Consider the following 16,404-nt stretch of genomic DNA (forward strand, 5'->3'; position numbering starts at 1 on the left):
ATATCACCATAATCAAGAACAGATAAAAAGGTTGACTGAATAATCTGCTTCCTAGTGCTTAGAGAAAGGCATGACCTGTTTCCGTAAAAAAAGCCAACTTTAAATCTTATCTTCTTAACCAGCTCATCTATATGTTTGTTAAACATCAAATCCAAATGCCTACACACACACAAACACACACACACACACACACACAGACAGTCATACACATGAACATGCACACACACAGACACACACAAACATTCACGCACACAAACGTGTTTTATCAACACTACATGCAAAAGGTTCTCGTTTTTTAAAATCGTTTTGGTTTTATTTTCACCCATACGTGGTACATTTTCACGACTCTTAGTACAAAACTCCAAACTTGTCACACTTGTAACGCAGCCAGTCTTTCATTCAAAACCTGTCATTGTACATTAATTTTGATTGTAAACATCTATCACCACACATCCATTAATTCAAAATATAAGTTCATTCTGAAATGTAATGAGAACATTGGTTTAATCACCAAAACACAACATACTATATTTTCAATTTAGTCATTTTAACTACCAGTTAATCCAATAGCAAACAATGCAAGATATGTGTTTCAAATCACCCTTAGAAGTGCTGAAAGTAATATGCTACTGTACTGTAAATTACACCGTTTTCACATTAGGCAATACACTTACATTACCCAACAAAATTGACAGAAGATCTATAATTTCCATAATATCTATCCAATGTGCAATCAAAGGTGATCAATGAAGACATCCTCTACACATAATTCATGCAAAAATGAAACAAATAAAATGAATGAAAATTAAACAACCTTTAGCACGCATTAATTTGCATCAAGCCTGTCTTGAGCATTTGGCTATAAATTCTCATCCACATCATAGTGAATGTCCTCATTGATCATGCATTGCAGGACATCATACACCTTCATGCTGAAAAATTCCCCAATAGGGTTGAGGAAAGGAGAGTATAGGGGCAGGTATAGGGTCACGAATCGGGGATGGGCCCGAAACCATACCTGAACCACCTCTGCATGGTGGAACCTGACATCGTCCCATACAATGACATAGGTGACCCCTTCACCTTGACAGGCCTGCTCAATTTCACTGAGAAACACAATGAGGTGTGCAGCGTTGTAGGATCCAAGTCATGGCCTACGTCCTACCACACCATCTTTAGTGCTTTTATAGTATAGTTCCAGTAATTTATTGTGAAGTAGCATGTGCATCACATAGTAACAGTGATACAGTATATAGTGCTGTACCTGAACATACTCATACAGCTGTTTTATCTGGTGGTTGTTCCTCTCAAAAGGCACCAGGTAAATGTGTTCCATAGATACCTGCTGCCTCTTCAAAAGGCAGGTGATTATTAGTAGGCTGATGGATGCACATTGGCAAAGGTGTCATCATTCTCCTCAATGGCCTGCTTTATTTCAGACAGCCATATGTCATTCCTGGCCCTCACCATTTCCACAACTGCCCACTCCTGCTGGTAGGTCAGCACACTACCACGGTCACCACATGCATTACAATGTGTAATTTACTTTAAATGTAATGGTAAAGCATAGTGCATATCCTGCAGATTAACCGGTTTTCTTGGCGAAATGTTTTCATAATCTAATTGACAGCTGATCTTTTTCAGATTGGGATGAACTAATCTGGCAGCCTCTGCCATGGCAAGGCCTCTTGGCCCGGACTTCATTAGACACGACAGTTCCCTGCCGTCTGCCTCCCTCTCTCTGATGTCCAACTCTTTGACCTCTTTGATGGGGCCCATGTCCACCTCTTTGACCTCTATGATGGGTCCGTTGTCCACGAGCTCTTTGATTTATTCCTCTCCCTTGCTGTCTATCCTGATCCATGTTGAAAGAAATTGCAAGTGTTCACACACACCCTTTTATATGGTGACCAATTGTGGTTACCACTATGTGATATCAGTTAGCAATAACGAGTTGTCATTATGTATGATTATCATGTATCATACATGTAATTTAGATGTTTATACCTTACAAAAACACATTTTATTTCTGTAGTTCTCAAAATCCATAATATAGTAGACAAACCAGTTAAAAATCTATAGGTTTACCAAACGGTTAAGTGATTAACCATTAAGCACAGCTGGATTAAGTGATGGTCAAATGTATTTAAACAAATGAGAAGAGAATCATATGAAAAGTATTGTGAGCATTGCATTGTGAAGGGCAATGACTTTATATGAAAGGTATTTCTAGATGAAATACTGATTATGTTTGGTGAAAAAGTTACTGTGTGATTTTTTGTGTTTTACTCAGTCATTTGAAAATGAGCTTAAAGTTGTGAAAAAACACCTTTTTGATTATTTGTTTTGAGTTTTGTACTAAGAGTTGTGAAATTGGATAACCACTTTACAATATGTTTTTATTTTTATTTATATTTTTTGGGGGGGTGGGGTAAGGGGGGATAGAAGGATTACTTTATCCTATCCCAGGTATTCCTTAAAGAGGTGGGGTTTCAAGTGTCTCCGCTGTCCTAGCGTTGTGAGGGAGCTTGTTCCACCATTGGGGTGCCAGAGCAGCGAACAGTTTTGACTGGGCTGAGCGGGAACTGTGCTTCCGCAGAGGTAGTGGGGCCAGCAGGCCAGATGTGGATGAACGCAATGCCCTCGTTTGGGTGTAGGGACTGATCAGAGCCTGAAGGTACGGAGGTGCCGTTCCCCTGACAGCTCCGTAGGCAAGCACCATGGTCTTGTAGCAGATGCGAGCTTCAACTGGAAGCCAGTGGAGTGTGCGGAGGAGTGGGGTGACGTGAGAGAACTTGGGAAGGTTGAACACCAGACGGATTGCGGCATTCTGGATGAGTTGAAGGGGTTTAATGGCACAGGCAGGGAGCCCAGCCAACAGCGAGTTGCAGTAATCCAGACGGGAGATGACAAGTGCCTGATTTAGGACCTGTGCCACTTCCTGTGTAAGGAAGGGTCGTACTCTCAGAATGTTGTAGAGCATGAACCTACAGGATCGGGTCACCGCCTTGATGTTAGCGGAGAACGACAGGGTGTTGTCAAGGGTCACGCCAAGGCTCTTCGCACTCTGGGAGGAGGACACAACGGAGTTGTCAACCGTGATGGCGAGATCATGGAACGGGCAGTCCTTCCCCGGGAGGAAGAGCAGCTCCGTCTTGCCGAGGTTCAGCTTGAGGTGGTGATCCGTCATCCACACTGATATGTCTGCCAGACATGCAGAGATGCGATTCGCCACCTGGTTATCAGAAGGGGGAAAGGAGAAGATGAGTTGTGTGTCGTCTGCGTAGCAATGATAGGAGAGGCCATGTGAGGATATGACAGAGCCAAGTGACTTGGTGTATAGCGAGAATAGGAGAGGGCCTAGAACTGAGCCCTGGGGGACACCAGTGGTGAGAGCACGTGGTGCGGAGACAGATTCTCGCCACGCCACTTGGTAGGAGCGACCGGTCAGGTAGGAGACAATCCAAGAGTGAGCCGCGCCGGAGATGCCCAACTCGGAGAGGGTGGAGAGGAGGATCTGATGGTTCACAGTATCAAAGGCAGAAGACAGGTTTAGAAGGACAAGAGCAGAGGAGAGAGAGTTAGCTTTAGCAGTGCGGAGAGCCTCCGTGACACAGAGAAGAGCAGTCTCAGTTGAATGACCAGTCTTGAAACCTGACTGGTATGGATCAAGAAGGTCATTCTGAGAGAGATGGCATGCTCAAGAGTTTTGGAGAGAAAAGAAAGAAGGGATACTGGTCTGTAGTTGTTGACATCAGAGGGATCGAGTGTTGGTTTTTTGAGAAGGGGTGCAACTCTCGCTCTCTTGAAGATGGAAGGGACATAGCCAGCGGTCAAGGATGAGTTGATGAGCGAGGTGAGGTAAGGGAGAAGGTCACCGGAGATGGTCTGGAGAAGAGAGGAGGGGATAGGGTCAAGCGGGCAGGTTGTTGGGCGGCCGGCCGTCACAAGTCGCAAGATTTCATCTGGAGAGAGAGGAGAGAAAGAAGTCAAAGCATAGGGTAGGGCAGTGTGAGCAGGACCAGCAGTGTCATTTGACTTAACAAACGAGGATCGGATGTCGTCAACCTTCTTTCAAAATGGTTGGCAAAGTCATCCACAGAGAGGGAGGAGGGGGGGGTGGAGGGGGAGGAGGATTCACCAGGGAGGAGAGGGTGGCAAAGAGCTTCCTAGGGTTAGAGGCAGATGCTTGCAATTTAAAGTGGTAGAAAGTGGCTTTAGCAGCAGAAACAGATGAAGAAAATGTAGAGAGGAGGGAGTGAAACGATGCCAGGTCCGCAGGGAGTCTATTTTTCCTCCATTTCCGCTCGGCTGCCCAGAGCCCTGTTCTGTGAGCTCGCAATGAGTCATCAAGCCACGGAGCAGGAGGGGAGGACCGAGCCGGCCGGGAGGATAGGGGATATAGAGAGTCAAAGGATGCAGGATGATACTTTTCAGCGACTAACATGAATAATACTGGTAACAGCTTTTTAATACTTGTAGCTCTTGGGCCAAGTTGCTCCTGATGTGTTTAATGATGATTTACTTTGTATTGTTGTCAGACATTGTTCCGCATTTTATATTATGTAATACCATATTGTTCAGTGTCATGATATTGCTTGTTTTATTATTAAAAATATATATATTATTAACTATTTAGATACGTCAAATATTTTTACATTTGCAGTTTTTACAGTGATGTTCAGTGTCAATTCAGGATAAACATGTTGTAAATAAAACAAAAATTAGACAATATAGACATTGATTATTTGATTAACTATTAATACATTGATTCATGACTATTTCCACTTCGATGTTGTTTCTTGTATTTCTGCCTATTGGACACATGATGGCTCTATTGAACCACGTAGCCATTACTGTCAGGAGATAAACTATCATAGATCAATAATAATTCATCAGAAATCACACGCACTGTTAACTGAGTTGTCTCATTTCAGGTGGAGAGCTCAGACCCTGTGCATTTTTTATTTAATTAGGCAATTCAGTTAAGAACAAATTCTTATTTACAATGACGGCCTACCCCTGCCGACACTGGGCAAATTGCGCGCCACCCCATGGTACTCACCATTATGGCCAGATTGTGATGAAGCCTGGAATCGAACCAGGGTCTGTAGTGACAGGGTGCACTACAAGACCCCACCACAGGGGACATGGTATAGACAGGCTGCACTACCAGACCCCACCACAGGGGACATAGTATAGACAGGCTGCACTACCAGACACCACCACAGGGGACATAGTATAGACAGGCTGCACTACCAGACCCCACCACAGGGGACATAGTATAGACAGGCTGCACTACCAGACCCCACCACAGGGGACATGGTATAGACAGGCTGCACTACCAGACCCCACCACAGGGTGGATAGTATAGACAGGCTGCACAACCTTTTAGGACTATGCTATTAGTTCCATTGTATGTATTTGGACTCTGCCTGCTGTTTGTCCTCCTGTCCAGGGGGTGGAGCTGGAGAGCACCAGGCTGGTGATCTGGTACCCAGACCGCTGTATGCAGAGAACCCCTCCCTCTCCCCAGAGGACCAACCCTAGAGGCCTCAACACCTCCTCAGCCTCCCAATACGCCTCCACAGGGTAAGGACATCTGTCTCTGTCAAAACATCAACTATCATTTATAATCATATATAATCATTTATAATTGGTTAATTATGAGTTATTCTGAAGTTTTACCAATCAACTCATATCATAACTTTTGACACAGACAAATGCCAGATTGTGCAGGCGGGAGCACTGGCATGCGGTTGCAGGTGTTTTCATGTGTCCTCCATAGAGATAGATAGAGGACTCTAGTGCCCAAAAGCAAATTTTAGCATGGGCAGCACCATTGAGCACTTTCACTTTCAAGTTTCTCTCTCTCTCTCTCTCTCTCTCTCTCTCTCTCTCTCTCTCTCTCTCTCTCTCTCTCTCTCTCTCTCTCTCTCTCTCTCAATTCAATTTCAATTCAATTTAAGGGGCTTTATTGGCATGGGAAATGTGTGTTAACATTGCTAAAGCAAGTGAAGTAGATAGTAAACAAAAGTGAAATAAACAAGAAATATTAACAGTAAACATTACACTCAGAAGTTCCAAAATAATAAAGACATTTCAAATGTCATATTATGTATATATACAGTGTTGTAACAATGTGCAAATAGTTAAAGTACAAATGGGAAAATAAATAAACATAAATATGGGTTTTATTTACAATGGTGTTTGTTCTTCACTGGTTGCCCTTTTCTTGTGGCAACAGGTCACAAATCTTGCAGCTGTGATGGCACACTGTGGTTTTTCACCCAGTAGATAATGGAGTTTATCAAAATTGGGTTTGTTTTCGAATTCTTTGTGGATCGCTGTAATCTGAGGGAAATATGTGTCTCTAATATGGTCATACATTTGGCAGGAGGTTAGGAAGTGCAGCTCCGTTTCCACCTCATTTTGTTGGCAGTGTGCACATAGCCTGTCTTCTCTTGAGAGCCAGGTCTGCCTACGGCTGCCTTTGTCAATAGCAAGGCTATGCTCACTGAGTCTGTACATAGTCAAAGCTTTCCTTAAATTTGGGTCAGTCACAGTGGTCAGGTATTCTGCCACAGTGTACTCTCTGTTTAGGGCCAAATAGCATTCTAGTTTGCTCTGTTTTTTTTTGTTTGTTCTTTCCAATGTGTCAAGTAATTCTCTTTTTGTTTTCTCATGATCTGGTTGGGTCTAATTGTGTTGTTGTTTGACCACCCTGACAACTCTGACCACCCTTACAGAGGGAGGAAGAGGAGGACGAAGAACAGAATAATGAATATTAAGATTGTGGAAGATGAGGAGGGACCGTGTACCTACTTTAAAAGGGAACAGGAGGCTTGGATAGAATGGGGTTGTTGGGGGTGTCACCCCTTTTGTAGACCTCTGACACACAACACAAACCGAACACTGGACATACAGTATGAAGTGCTCCTCTGATTTCCTTCCCCCTTCTCTCCCTCGGCCTGAGCTGTGAAACATGTCATCGTTGATGTCAGATAATGGAGATGATGTCATCATTAGAACCTTGAGGGGTTGCCAGGCAACCACCTTTACGACGACCATGTTGTAGACACTACAGGGGGTCATTGTAGGGTCTGACCTGCAATGACCCCTTCCCCTCCCTCTCCCCATTGATGAAAGAGTTTTGTGGAAAAAGTAAATCCTTCGCCCGGTTCTCTGGCCCCTGGCAAAGATTTCAGCTTCACCTCTTCCTCTCTGCCCCTTGTCCCTGGCCCCAGCCCTTTCTGACTGCGTCCTGATTCTTCAACCTTCCCGAAGTGTGCACTTGAATAATTTTTCTTGAGGGTATGTCTTAACGTATCCTTTAACATTTCGTTTTGTTTTGAGCTGTGTTTTAGCTCTTATATCAGGGACTGTGATTTAGCTGTTACAGTGCATTCGGAAAGTATTCAGACCTTGACTTTTTCCACATTTTGTTTCGTTACAGCCTTATTCTAAAATGGATTACCAAGAACCGGATGGTCATTCTGACAGACCTCCAGAGTTCCTCTGTGGAGATGGGAGAACCTTCCAGAAGGACAACCATCTCTGCAGCACTCCACCAATCAGGCCTTTATGGTAGAGTGGCCAGACGGAAGCCACTCCTCAGTAAAAGGCACATGACAGCCCGCTTGGAGTTTGCCAAAAGGCACCGAAAGACTCTCAGATCATGAGAAATAAGATTATCTGGTCTGATGAAACCAAGATTGAACTCTTTGGCCTGAATGCCAAGCGTCACGTCTGGAGGAAACCTGGCACCATCCCTACGGTGAAGCATGGTGGTGGCAGCATCATGCTGTGGGCATGTTTGTCAGCGGCAGGGACAGGGAGACTAGGCAGGATTGAGGGAAAGATGAACGGCGCAAAGTACAGAGAGATCCTTGATGAAAACCCGCTCCAGAGCGCTCAGGACTTCAGACTGGGGCGAAGATTCACCTTCCAACAGGACAACGACCCTAAGCACACAGCCAACACAACGCAGGAGTGGCTTCGGGACAAGTCTCTGAATGTCCTTGAGTGGCCCAGCCAGAGCCCGGACTTGAAGCCGATCGAACATCTCTGGAGAGACCTGAAAATAGCTATGCAGCAACACTCCCCATCCAACCTGACAAAGCTTGAGATGATCTGCAGAGAAGAATGGGAGAAACTCCCCAAATACAGGTGTGCCAAGCTTGTAGCGTCATTCCCAAGAAGATTCAAGGCTGTAATCGCTGCCAAAGGTGCTGTTACATCAGGGCCTGTGTTTTAGCTGTGATATCAGGGCCTGTGTTTTAGTTGTGATATCAGGGCCTGTGTTTTAGCTGTTCTATCAGGGCCTGTGTTGTTTTCTGCTGTTCTGCCTGTGGCTATGGAACCCTGACCTGTTCACCAGATGCGTAAAGAAATTTGGGCACAACATTTCAGCAAAATAAGCTTTTTGTGCATATGGGAAATTTCTTGGATCTTTTATTTCAGCTCATGAAACATGGGACATTTATATTTTTGTTCACTGTAATAAGTTTTCCGGTGGTTATTATGTTGTCAGGTGAGCAACAACTTTTTTCGAGGCTGCCTCCCCTCCTTGTTCGAGCAGGTTTCGGCGTTCGTCGTCACCGGCTTACTAGCCACTGCCGCTCCATATATTATCATTCCATTTGTCTTGTCTTGTCAATTACACACACCTGGTTCTTATCCCCTCATTAGTCTGTGTATAACTGTTCCCTCTGCCCCCCTGTCCTTGTGGGTGATTGTTTAATGTGAGAGTAGTGTAGCTCGGTGGAGCTACTCGCACGTTGTTATTGCCAGGGTAGATATTTCCCCTGTGCCTGTATATTGTTGGAGTATCCCGTACCGTGTATTGCCAGGGTAGATAGTTTCCCCTGTGCCTGTTTTCGTGTGTCGCTATCTAGCGCAATTGTGTACGATGGAATAAACTCTGTATTCGGTGATTTACCCTCCTGCGCCTGACTCCTTCTATCACACTCATCACAGAATCACCCACCCGTTATGGAGTCAGCGGGAGAGGAGCGCATGCCTGGAGTCGTGGCACGGGTCCAGGAGCATTCCACGATGCTGGCCAGCTTGGGGAAGCGAAGGATCGGGTTCTTCAGTTCGTCCAATGCCTGGAGAGGAGAGAACCCGATCTGTCGAGACCAGCTGGCCAACAGGAACCAGCCACCTACACCCCAGCACCCGGAGGGATCCAGATATCCCGACCACGGGCGTTCGTCGGGACGGTGGCACTCTGCCAAGGATTCCTCCTCCAACTGGAGTTCTACTTCTCCAGCATCAGGCCAGCCCCATCGGAGCGGGAGAAGGTGTCCGTCCTTGTTTCCTGCCTCTCGGGGAAAGCCTTGGAGTGGGCCAACGCGGTTTGGAACAAAGGAGGAGCCGCGTTGGAGAACTACGGGGAGTTCGCTCGCCTCTTTCAGGCGGTCTTCGATCACCCGCCCGAAGGTCGAGAGGCGGGCGAGCGGCTGGTCCACCTGAGGCAGGGGATGAGGACCGCGCAGGGCTTAGTCGTCAACGCTCTTTTGGGTCTGGAGGCGGCAGGCAGGGCACTCTCGCATCACCCCAGGTATCGAACACCCACACTCATTCAGTGCCCTCTGCTGTGCACTGTACCCTACCTATCTACTTTCCCGATCACATGGGACCAGGTGTGTTCTTCTTTGTGAAGAAGAAAGACGGTGGTCTGCACCCGTGCATTGATTATCGATCACTGAACAAGGAGACGATAAGATTGAGTTATCCTCTCCCCCTCATTCCTTCAGTTATTGAGTCAATGCATGGGGCGCGCTTCTTCACCAAATTAGATCTCAGGAGTGCATACAACCTGGTGTGTGTTCGTGAGGGGGATGAGTGGAAGACAGCATTCACCACAACCACGGGGCATTATGAATACCTGGTGATGCCCTACGGTTTGATGAATGCTCCATCCGTCTTCCAGTCCTTTGTGAACGAGGTGTTATGGGACATGCTTGGTCGCGGTGTAGTGGTCTACATCGATGACATCCTGGTGTATTCCGCTACGCGCGCCGAGCATGTGTCCCTGGTTCGCAAAGTGCTGGCCCGACTGTTGGAAAATGACCTTTATGCCAAGGCAGAGAAGTGTATGTTTTTCCAGCAGTCCGTCTCCTTCCTCGGATACCGCATTACCACCTCAGGTGTGGAGATGGAGGGAGATCGCATTTCAGCCGTGCGTAATTGGCCGACTCCAACCACGGTTAAGGAGGTGCAGCGCCTCCTTGGCTTCGCCAACTACTATCGAAGGTTTATCCGGGGCTTTGGCAAGGTTGCAGCTCACATTACATCCCTGTTGAAGGGTGGGCAGTCCCGGCTCCGCTGGTCTGCTGAGGCTGACCTGGCCTTCAGTAGACTGTGGGGTCTGTTCACCTCAGCCCCGGTACTGGCCCACCCCGATCCATCACTAGCGTTCGTAGTGGAGGTGGATGCGTCTGAGGTAGGGATAGGCGCTGTCCTATCTCAACGCTCGGGAACGCCACCCAAGCTCCGCCCCTGTGCCTTCTTCTCTAAGAAGCTCAGCCCGGCGGAGCAGAACTACGACGTTGGTGATCGGGAGCTGTTGGCTGTTGTCCGAGCTTTGACCGTGTGGAGGCATTGGCTCGAAGGGGCGAAACACCCTTCCCTCATCTGGACGGACCATCATAACCTGGAGTACATACGGGCAGCGAGGAGGCTGAATCCTCGCCAGGCCAGGTGGGCCCTATTCTTCACCCGGTTTGATTTTTCACTGTCATACATTCCGGTTTCGAAGAACGTGAAGGCCGACGCACTGTCCCGGCTGTATTACACAGAGGAGAGGCCCAGAGACAACACCCCCATACTCCGTAATGCCTCCTGCATTGTGGCGCCGGTAGTATGGGCGATGGACGCAGATATAGAGCAGGCATTACGCACAGATCCATCTCCACCTCAGTGTCTAGCTGGGCTGCGGTACGTGCCTGCTCTTATCCGTGATCGTCTGATCTACTGGGCACACAATTCACCCTCCTCTGGTCACCCAGGTATCAGTTGTACAGTGCGCTGCCTGACCGGAAAGTACTGGTGGCCTACCTTGGCTAAGTACGTGAGGGTGTACGTCTCCTCCTGCTCGGTGTGCACCCAGAGTAAGGCACCTAGGCACCTCCCAGCGGGTAAGTTACAACCTTTACCAGTTCCACAACGACCATGGTCTCACCTAAGTGTTGATTTTTTTACTGATCTTCCCCTCTCCCAAGGTAACACCACCATCCTGGTCTTTGTGGACCGCTTTCCAAAGTCCTGCCGCCTTCTTCCTCTGCCCGGTCTCCCCACGGCCCTGCAAACTGCGGAGGCCCTGTTTACTCACGTCTTCCGGCACTACGGGGTACCAGAGGATATAGTGTCCGACAGAGGTCCCCAGTTCACGTCCAAGGTCTGGAAGGCGTTCATGGAACGTCTGGGGGTCTCGGTCAGCCTGACCTCTGGGTTCCACCCCGAGTCAAATGGGCAGGTGGAACGGGTAAATCAGGATGTGGGTAGTGGTCGGTGTTCTTGCCATGGGCATAATATGCCCAGAACTCTCTCCGCCACTCCTCTACTAACCTAACGCCAATCCAATGTGTTTTAGGTTACCAACCGGTTCTGGCACCGTGGCACCAGAGCCAGACCGAGGCTCCTGCAGTGGATGACTGGTTTCAGTGCGCGGAGGAGGCGTGGGACACAGCCCAAGTTCACCTCCAGCGCGCCGTGAGTCGTCAGAAGGCCAATGCTGACCGCCACCGCAGTGAGGCCCCGGTCTTCGTATCGGGGGATAGGGTCTGGCTCTCAACCCGGAATCTGTCCCTCCGCATGCCCTGCCGGAAGCTGAGCCCGCGGTTTGTGGGGCCATTCAAAGTCCTGAGGAGAATCAACGTGGTCACTTATAGGTTATTACTTCCCCCTGATTACCGTATTAACCCCTCGTTTCATGTGTCTCTCCTCAGGCCGGGGGTGGTTGGTCCGCTCCAGGAGTCTGAGGTGCGGGAGATTCCTCCACCTCCTCTGGACATCGAGGGGGCCCTGGCGTACTCTATCCGTTCCATCTTGGATTCGAGGCGTCGGGTGGGGGGCACATCATATGAAGGGGGTAGACATTACACCTTTATGTAACCAGTCATAACCCCTTCATTAGTGTTGCAGTATCATTCACTACAACTGTCATAGCACATTTTTCAACATCATCCCTAAGGAATTTTCCAAATAAAAGTCCCTTCGAATAGCTCTTTATTTATCAGTACAACATAAATGAGTATTATTACTGTCAACCCCCCTGACACACTATTTACGCAACATCCTGGGAACACTGGGTAAGCCTCAGAGCATTACCCAGGTAGCTTTACCAATTTAGAAGGGGTGGGAACCACACCTGGGTGAAAATAGTGTATTTCCTATACTCAAACTAGCTTTACTTAAAGATTGAGCTTGTTTGATGCAATGGAACCAACAGAATAGTCCCAAAAGTGCAAATAACATAAATCTGACACCACAAGTAGGTACAAGCAAACGCTCAAAATATTTGAATGATTTCAAATACTATTTGAACAAAGGTCTGGATAACACCAGTGCAATTGATGTCATTTTAACATCTTAATGGATGTGTTCTGACGATGGTCCCCTCCCTCCATTCCTCTCGTCCTCAGGTCCAACCTGTCCCTCTCTCCGGGTAACGTCACTGAGACACACATATGGGACCTCTTCAAAACGTACGACCACCATGCCCCATTTCTATCTGTTTTAGTTCTGTATCTACATCTCTATTTCTATATATATATATATATATCTCCATGTCCACTGCTTAGGCTTCTCTTGCTGTGACTTTCTTTGTTTCTTACATGATGTGGTGTGATAATCATCAAGTAACATAAAATTAACACTTGAAATGGTTAGCACAAAATGGCCGCCGGTCCACCATTCTAATCCAATGACATTTATGGAAAGGGAATCATCATTCTTTTACATTCTAATTATATGTTCTGTACTGTAGGTGTGAGGAAATAGAGAGTATCATAGTTCTACATTCTAATTCTATGTTCTGTTCTGTAGGTGTAGGGAGATAGAGAGTATCAGAGTTCTACATTCTAATTCTATGTCCTGTACTGCAGATGTGGGGAGATAGAGAGCATCAGTGTTCTTCATGAGAGATTCTGTGCCTTCATCAACTTAAAGAATGCCAACATGGCCGCTCTCGCCTTGGAGAGGCTCCAGGTGAGTGGTGGGATGAAACATAATGCTGTCAAAATGCCTTCAACTATGTGAGATGTGCTTTCAATTATTATTTATTATTTCAATTATTTAGTTTGTACTGTTGTGACTATTCTATTGGTTCCATTGTACTTTTGGGACTATAATTTTGGTTCCAAGTACTTTTGGGACTATGCTATTGGTTCCATTGTACTTTTGTGACTATTCTATTGGTTCCATTGTACTTTTGTCACTATAATTTTGGTTCCGTTGTACTTTTGTGACTATGCTGTTGGTTCCATTGTACTTTTAGGAACACATTTATTTAACCCGCACCGGTGCGTCATTCTAAGTTTAAAAAAAAGCACAAATACAACAGCAAGCAATGCAAACTAGTGACATGGGGTGACAACTAGAAACAGATACATGTCTCAACAACCTATTCATCTATTTGTCCTGAACTCCTCTAGGGACACCAGGTCGTGGAGTTTTATGTTGGCTTGGAGGGAATTCCAAGATCAGGGGGCTGAATAATGAAAGGACCTTTTTCCATGCTTGGTTTTACATTTCAGGACTGTTAGCATAAAACAAGATTGAGATCTGAGCTTGAATGTGTTCTCATTTCGTGCTAGAATAGAGGATAGATAAAATGGCAGTTTTCCTTCAATGGCCTTCTGAATAAGAATGTACCAGTGTTTGAGCTTGCGTGTTGCTAATGATGTCCACCTGACAGCACTGTAGAGATCCCAATGGGGAGTTAGATGTCTCTGCATAATACACAGGGTCAAGACCTGTATCAAAAATTATCACCATTGTCCAACACAGAGAGTAAAGTACAACAATTCAACTCCTTTCTGGTGGCAAAGGAAAAAAACGTTGTTATTGGTTCCATTGTACTTTTGGGACAGTGCTATTAGTCCCATTGTACTTTTGGGACTATGTTATTGGTTCCATTGTATGTATTTGGACTGTGCCTGTTGTTTGTCCTCCTGTCCAGGGGGTGGAGCTGGAGAGCACCAGGCTGGTAATCAGGTACAAAGCCCTCAGAGAACCAACCTTAGAGGCCTCAACACCTCCTCAGCCTCCCAGTATGCCTCCTCAGGATAAGGACATCTGTCTGTCTGTCAAAACATCAACTATAATTTATAAACATATATAAGCACTTATAATGGGTTATAATAATAATAATAATATGCCATTTAGCAGACGCTTTTATCCAAAGCGACTTACAGTCATGCGTGCATACATTTTTTTTTTGTGTATGGGTGGTCCCGGGGATCGAACCCACTACCTTGGCGTTACAAGCGCCGTGCTCTACCAGCTGAGCTACAGAGGACCTCCTATATTGATTATTTTAAAGAAGGTCATACCAATGATAATTTAGCTATTTGATTTAGAATGTTAAGAAACCTTAACTATCCAAAAAATAGTGTTGTATCGCGTCGATGCTGGTACTTATTGCTGTCAAACAAAGAGTCCGCTTAGGCTGCACTTTGATTATAAGTTTTATTTATATCACAAGATTTCAGCATAAGTTTACAGACCTGCAGTGTCTGGAGAAACAGTGTCCCAAATTAATCTGTCTGTTCTAACCCCCTCTGCCTCCAGCATATACTTATAAACAATGCAAAAATATGGGTTGCTCCCTCTGCTGTCCAATCACCTGTCTCCCCTGGGGCGTCACCCTACAAATGGCTACTTTTGAACTAAAATAAACATCCTTTCAGTTCCACATAAAAAACATTAACAAAGACATAATCCTAATACACTGCATTCCCCCCTTCGAGACGAACTAAAAGTCTCGAAAACAAACAAAACAGGATTATGACAAGTAACAATTTATCTTATTGAGTATCTTTAACATTAAACCAAAAAACATTTTTCTCTAGAGTGTAAATACCTTTCTATGAAATATGAACAAATGTTTATGGAGTGTGAATACATTACTATGAAATATGAACAAATCTTTATGGAGTGTGAGAGCGAAAAATCTGTCTGGCAGCCTTTGTTCCAAATTTCCATCCATCAATGAAGACAGTAAAATTCTCTCACGGTCCCTCTGCCCCAGGCAACCACCTAGGTACTCCCGATGAATTCATAAATCTTTATCAATGCATTTGAAACTATGATGCAATTAAATACACATGAAAGCCCCAGCAAACAAAATACTATCCAAAATGTCCACTCTAAGGCTGGTCAACCCATCGGACCCTACAGTGAATCTCTATCCCTGCCGTGATATTATCGGAACTATCTGGGATCAAAGTATAACAATCATCCCCCGTCAGATTCATAGCCAAACATAAGCCACCTTGTTTTGCTAAAATATAGTCAAGAGCCATGTCATGTTTCAACAGTGTCAGTCTGTGACTTCTTTGAGTATTTGACAGAAGGTTAAACCCTCTTATTGTTTCATTCGCAAACCCCTGCAAAGTATAGGTAATATTATCAATATGATCTGCCAAAAATGTTACACCATACCATGGAAAAAGTCAGAGTCCCCACTTCTCTCCTAGACTTATCCTCCAATGGTAGGCTTCAAGACTATGAAATGTCGCCATGTCTCTTTTCACCCTATTTTCAACCCTAGCTTCAGATTTATCTGTGTCCGGTGCTACCCCTCTTTTAATGGTAAAAGCCTCATATGGAAGCTTCAATCTTGACATGTAACAACATCCTGTCCATCCATAGGGTAAGAATATATATGCTTTATCACCACAAACCAACCAAATATCTCTAAAATTCCCAATAGTCACATTGCCAGGCAAAAGCTGATCTTTCACCATCAAAGTCCTGCTCTTCTTACTAACTGGTACATAAAAAGTTACATTATATTTGTCATCTCTAACCTTATGTTCATGCTTACCCAAAGTCATCATATAATCATCACAATCTGATATTCCCATGAACATACCCTTTCCATCATATGTTTTATTAGAACAAAAACAACTTTTAGCCCTCACTGCTTTCACCTCCAATGCTTCAGGGTTCGCTGTTACCTGATTTTCCTTACCATCTAACAAATTCACATAGGGTAATTCATTTAACCAAGAACACCTAAACCTAGGCCTAAACAAATGTTTTGACAACGACATTACTTTATCTGTTAATGATTGTTGCTGATACAACAGCCATGACAAAGCATAAGATTGACACATACTCGATAGAGGTTGAGCGACCGTCTCTAAAATGGAACCCCATGTCTCTGGTGCT

The 16,404-nt window shown here is 45.5% G+C and overlaps 1 protein-coding gene across 1 annotated transcript in view; it reads left to right on the forward strand.

Moving 5' to 3' along the window:
- Nucleotides 1-4,828: 4,828 nt before the first annotated feature.
- The window catches only part of LOC311125578 (uncharacterized protein), a gene marked incomplete at both ends in the record, with an annotated part of 35,661 nt that continues 24,085 nt past the window's right edge, over nt 4,829-16,404 (forward strand). Inside the window, 5 exons of the mRNA XM_084199606.1 lie at nt 4,829-4,858; nt 5,459-5,592; nt 12,651-12,713; nt 13,113-13,215; nt 14,189-14,306. Of these exons, the coding sequence (XP_084055732.1) occupies nt 4,829-4,858; nt 5,459-5,592; nt 12,651-12,713; nt 13,113-13,215; nt 14,189-14,306 (448 nt within the window). The remainder of the gene's footprint in view (nt 4,859-5,458; nt 5,593-12,650; nt 12,714-13,112; nt 13,216-14,188; nt 14,307-16,404) is intronic.

This window comes from Coregonus lavaretus (assembly GCF_964263955.1).
Source record: "Coregonus lavaretus genome assembly, contig: HAP1_SCAFFOLD_440, whole genome shotgun sequence".
Taxonomy (NCBI): Eukaryota; Metazoa; Chordata; class Actinopteri; order Salmoniformes; family Salmonidae; genus Coregonus; species Coregonus lavaretus.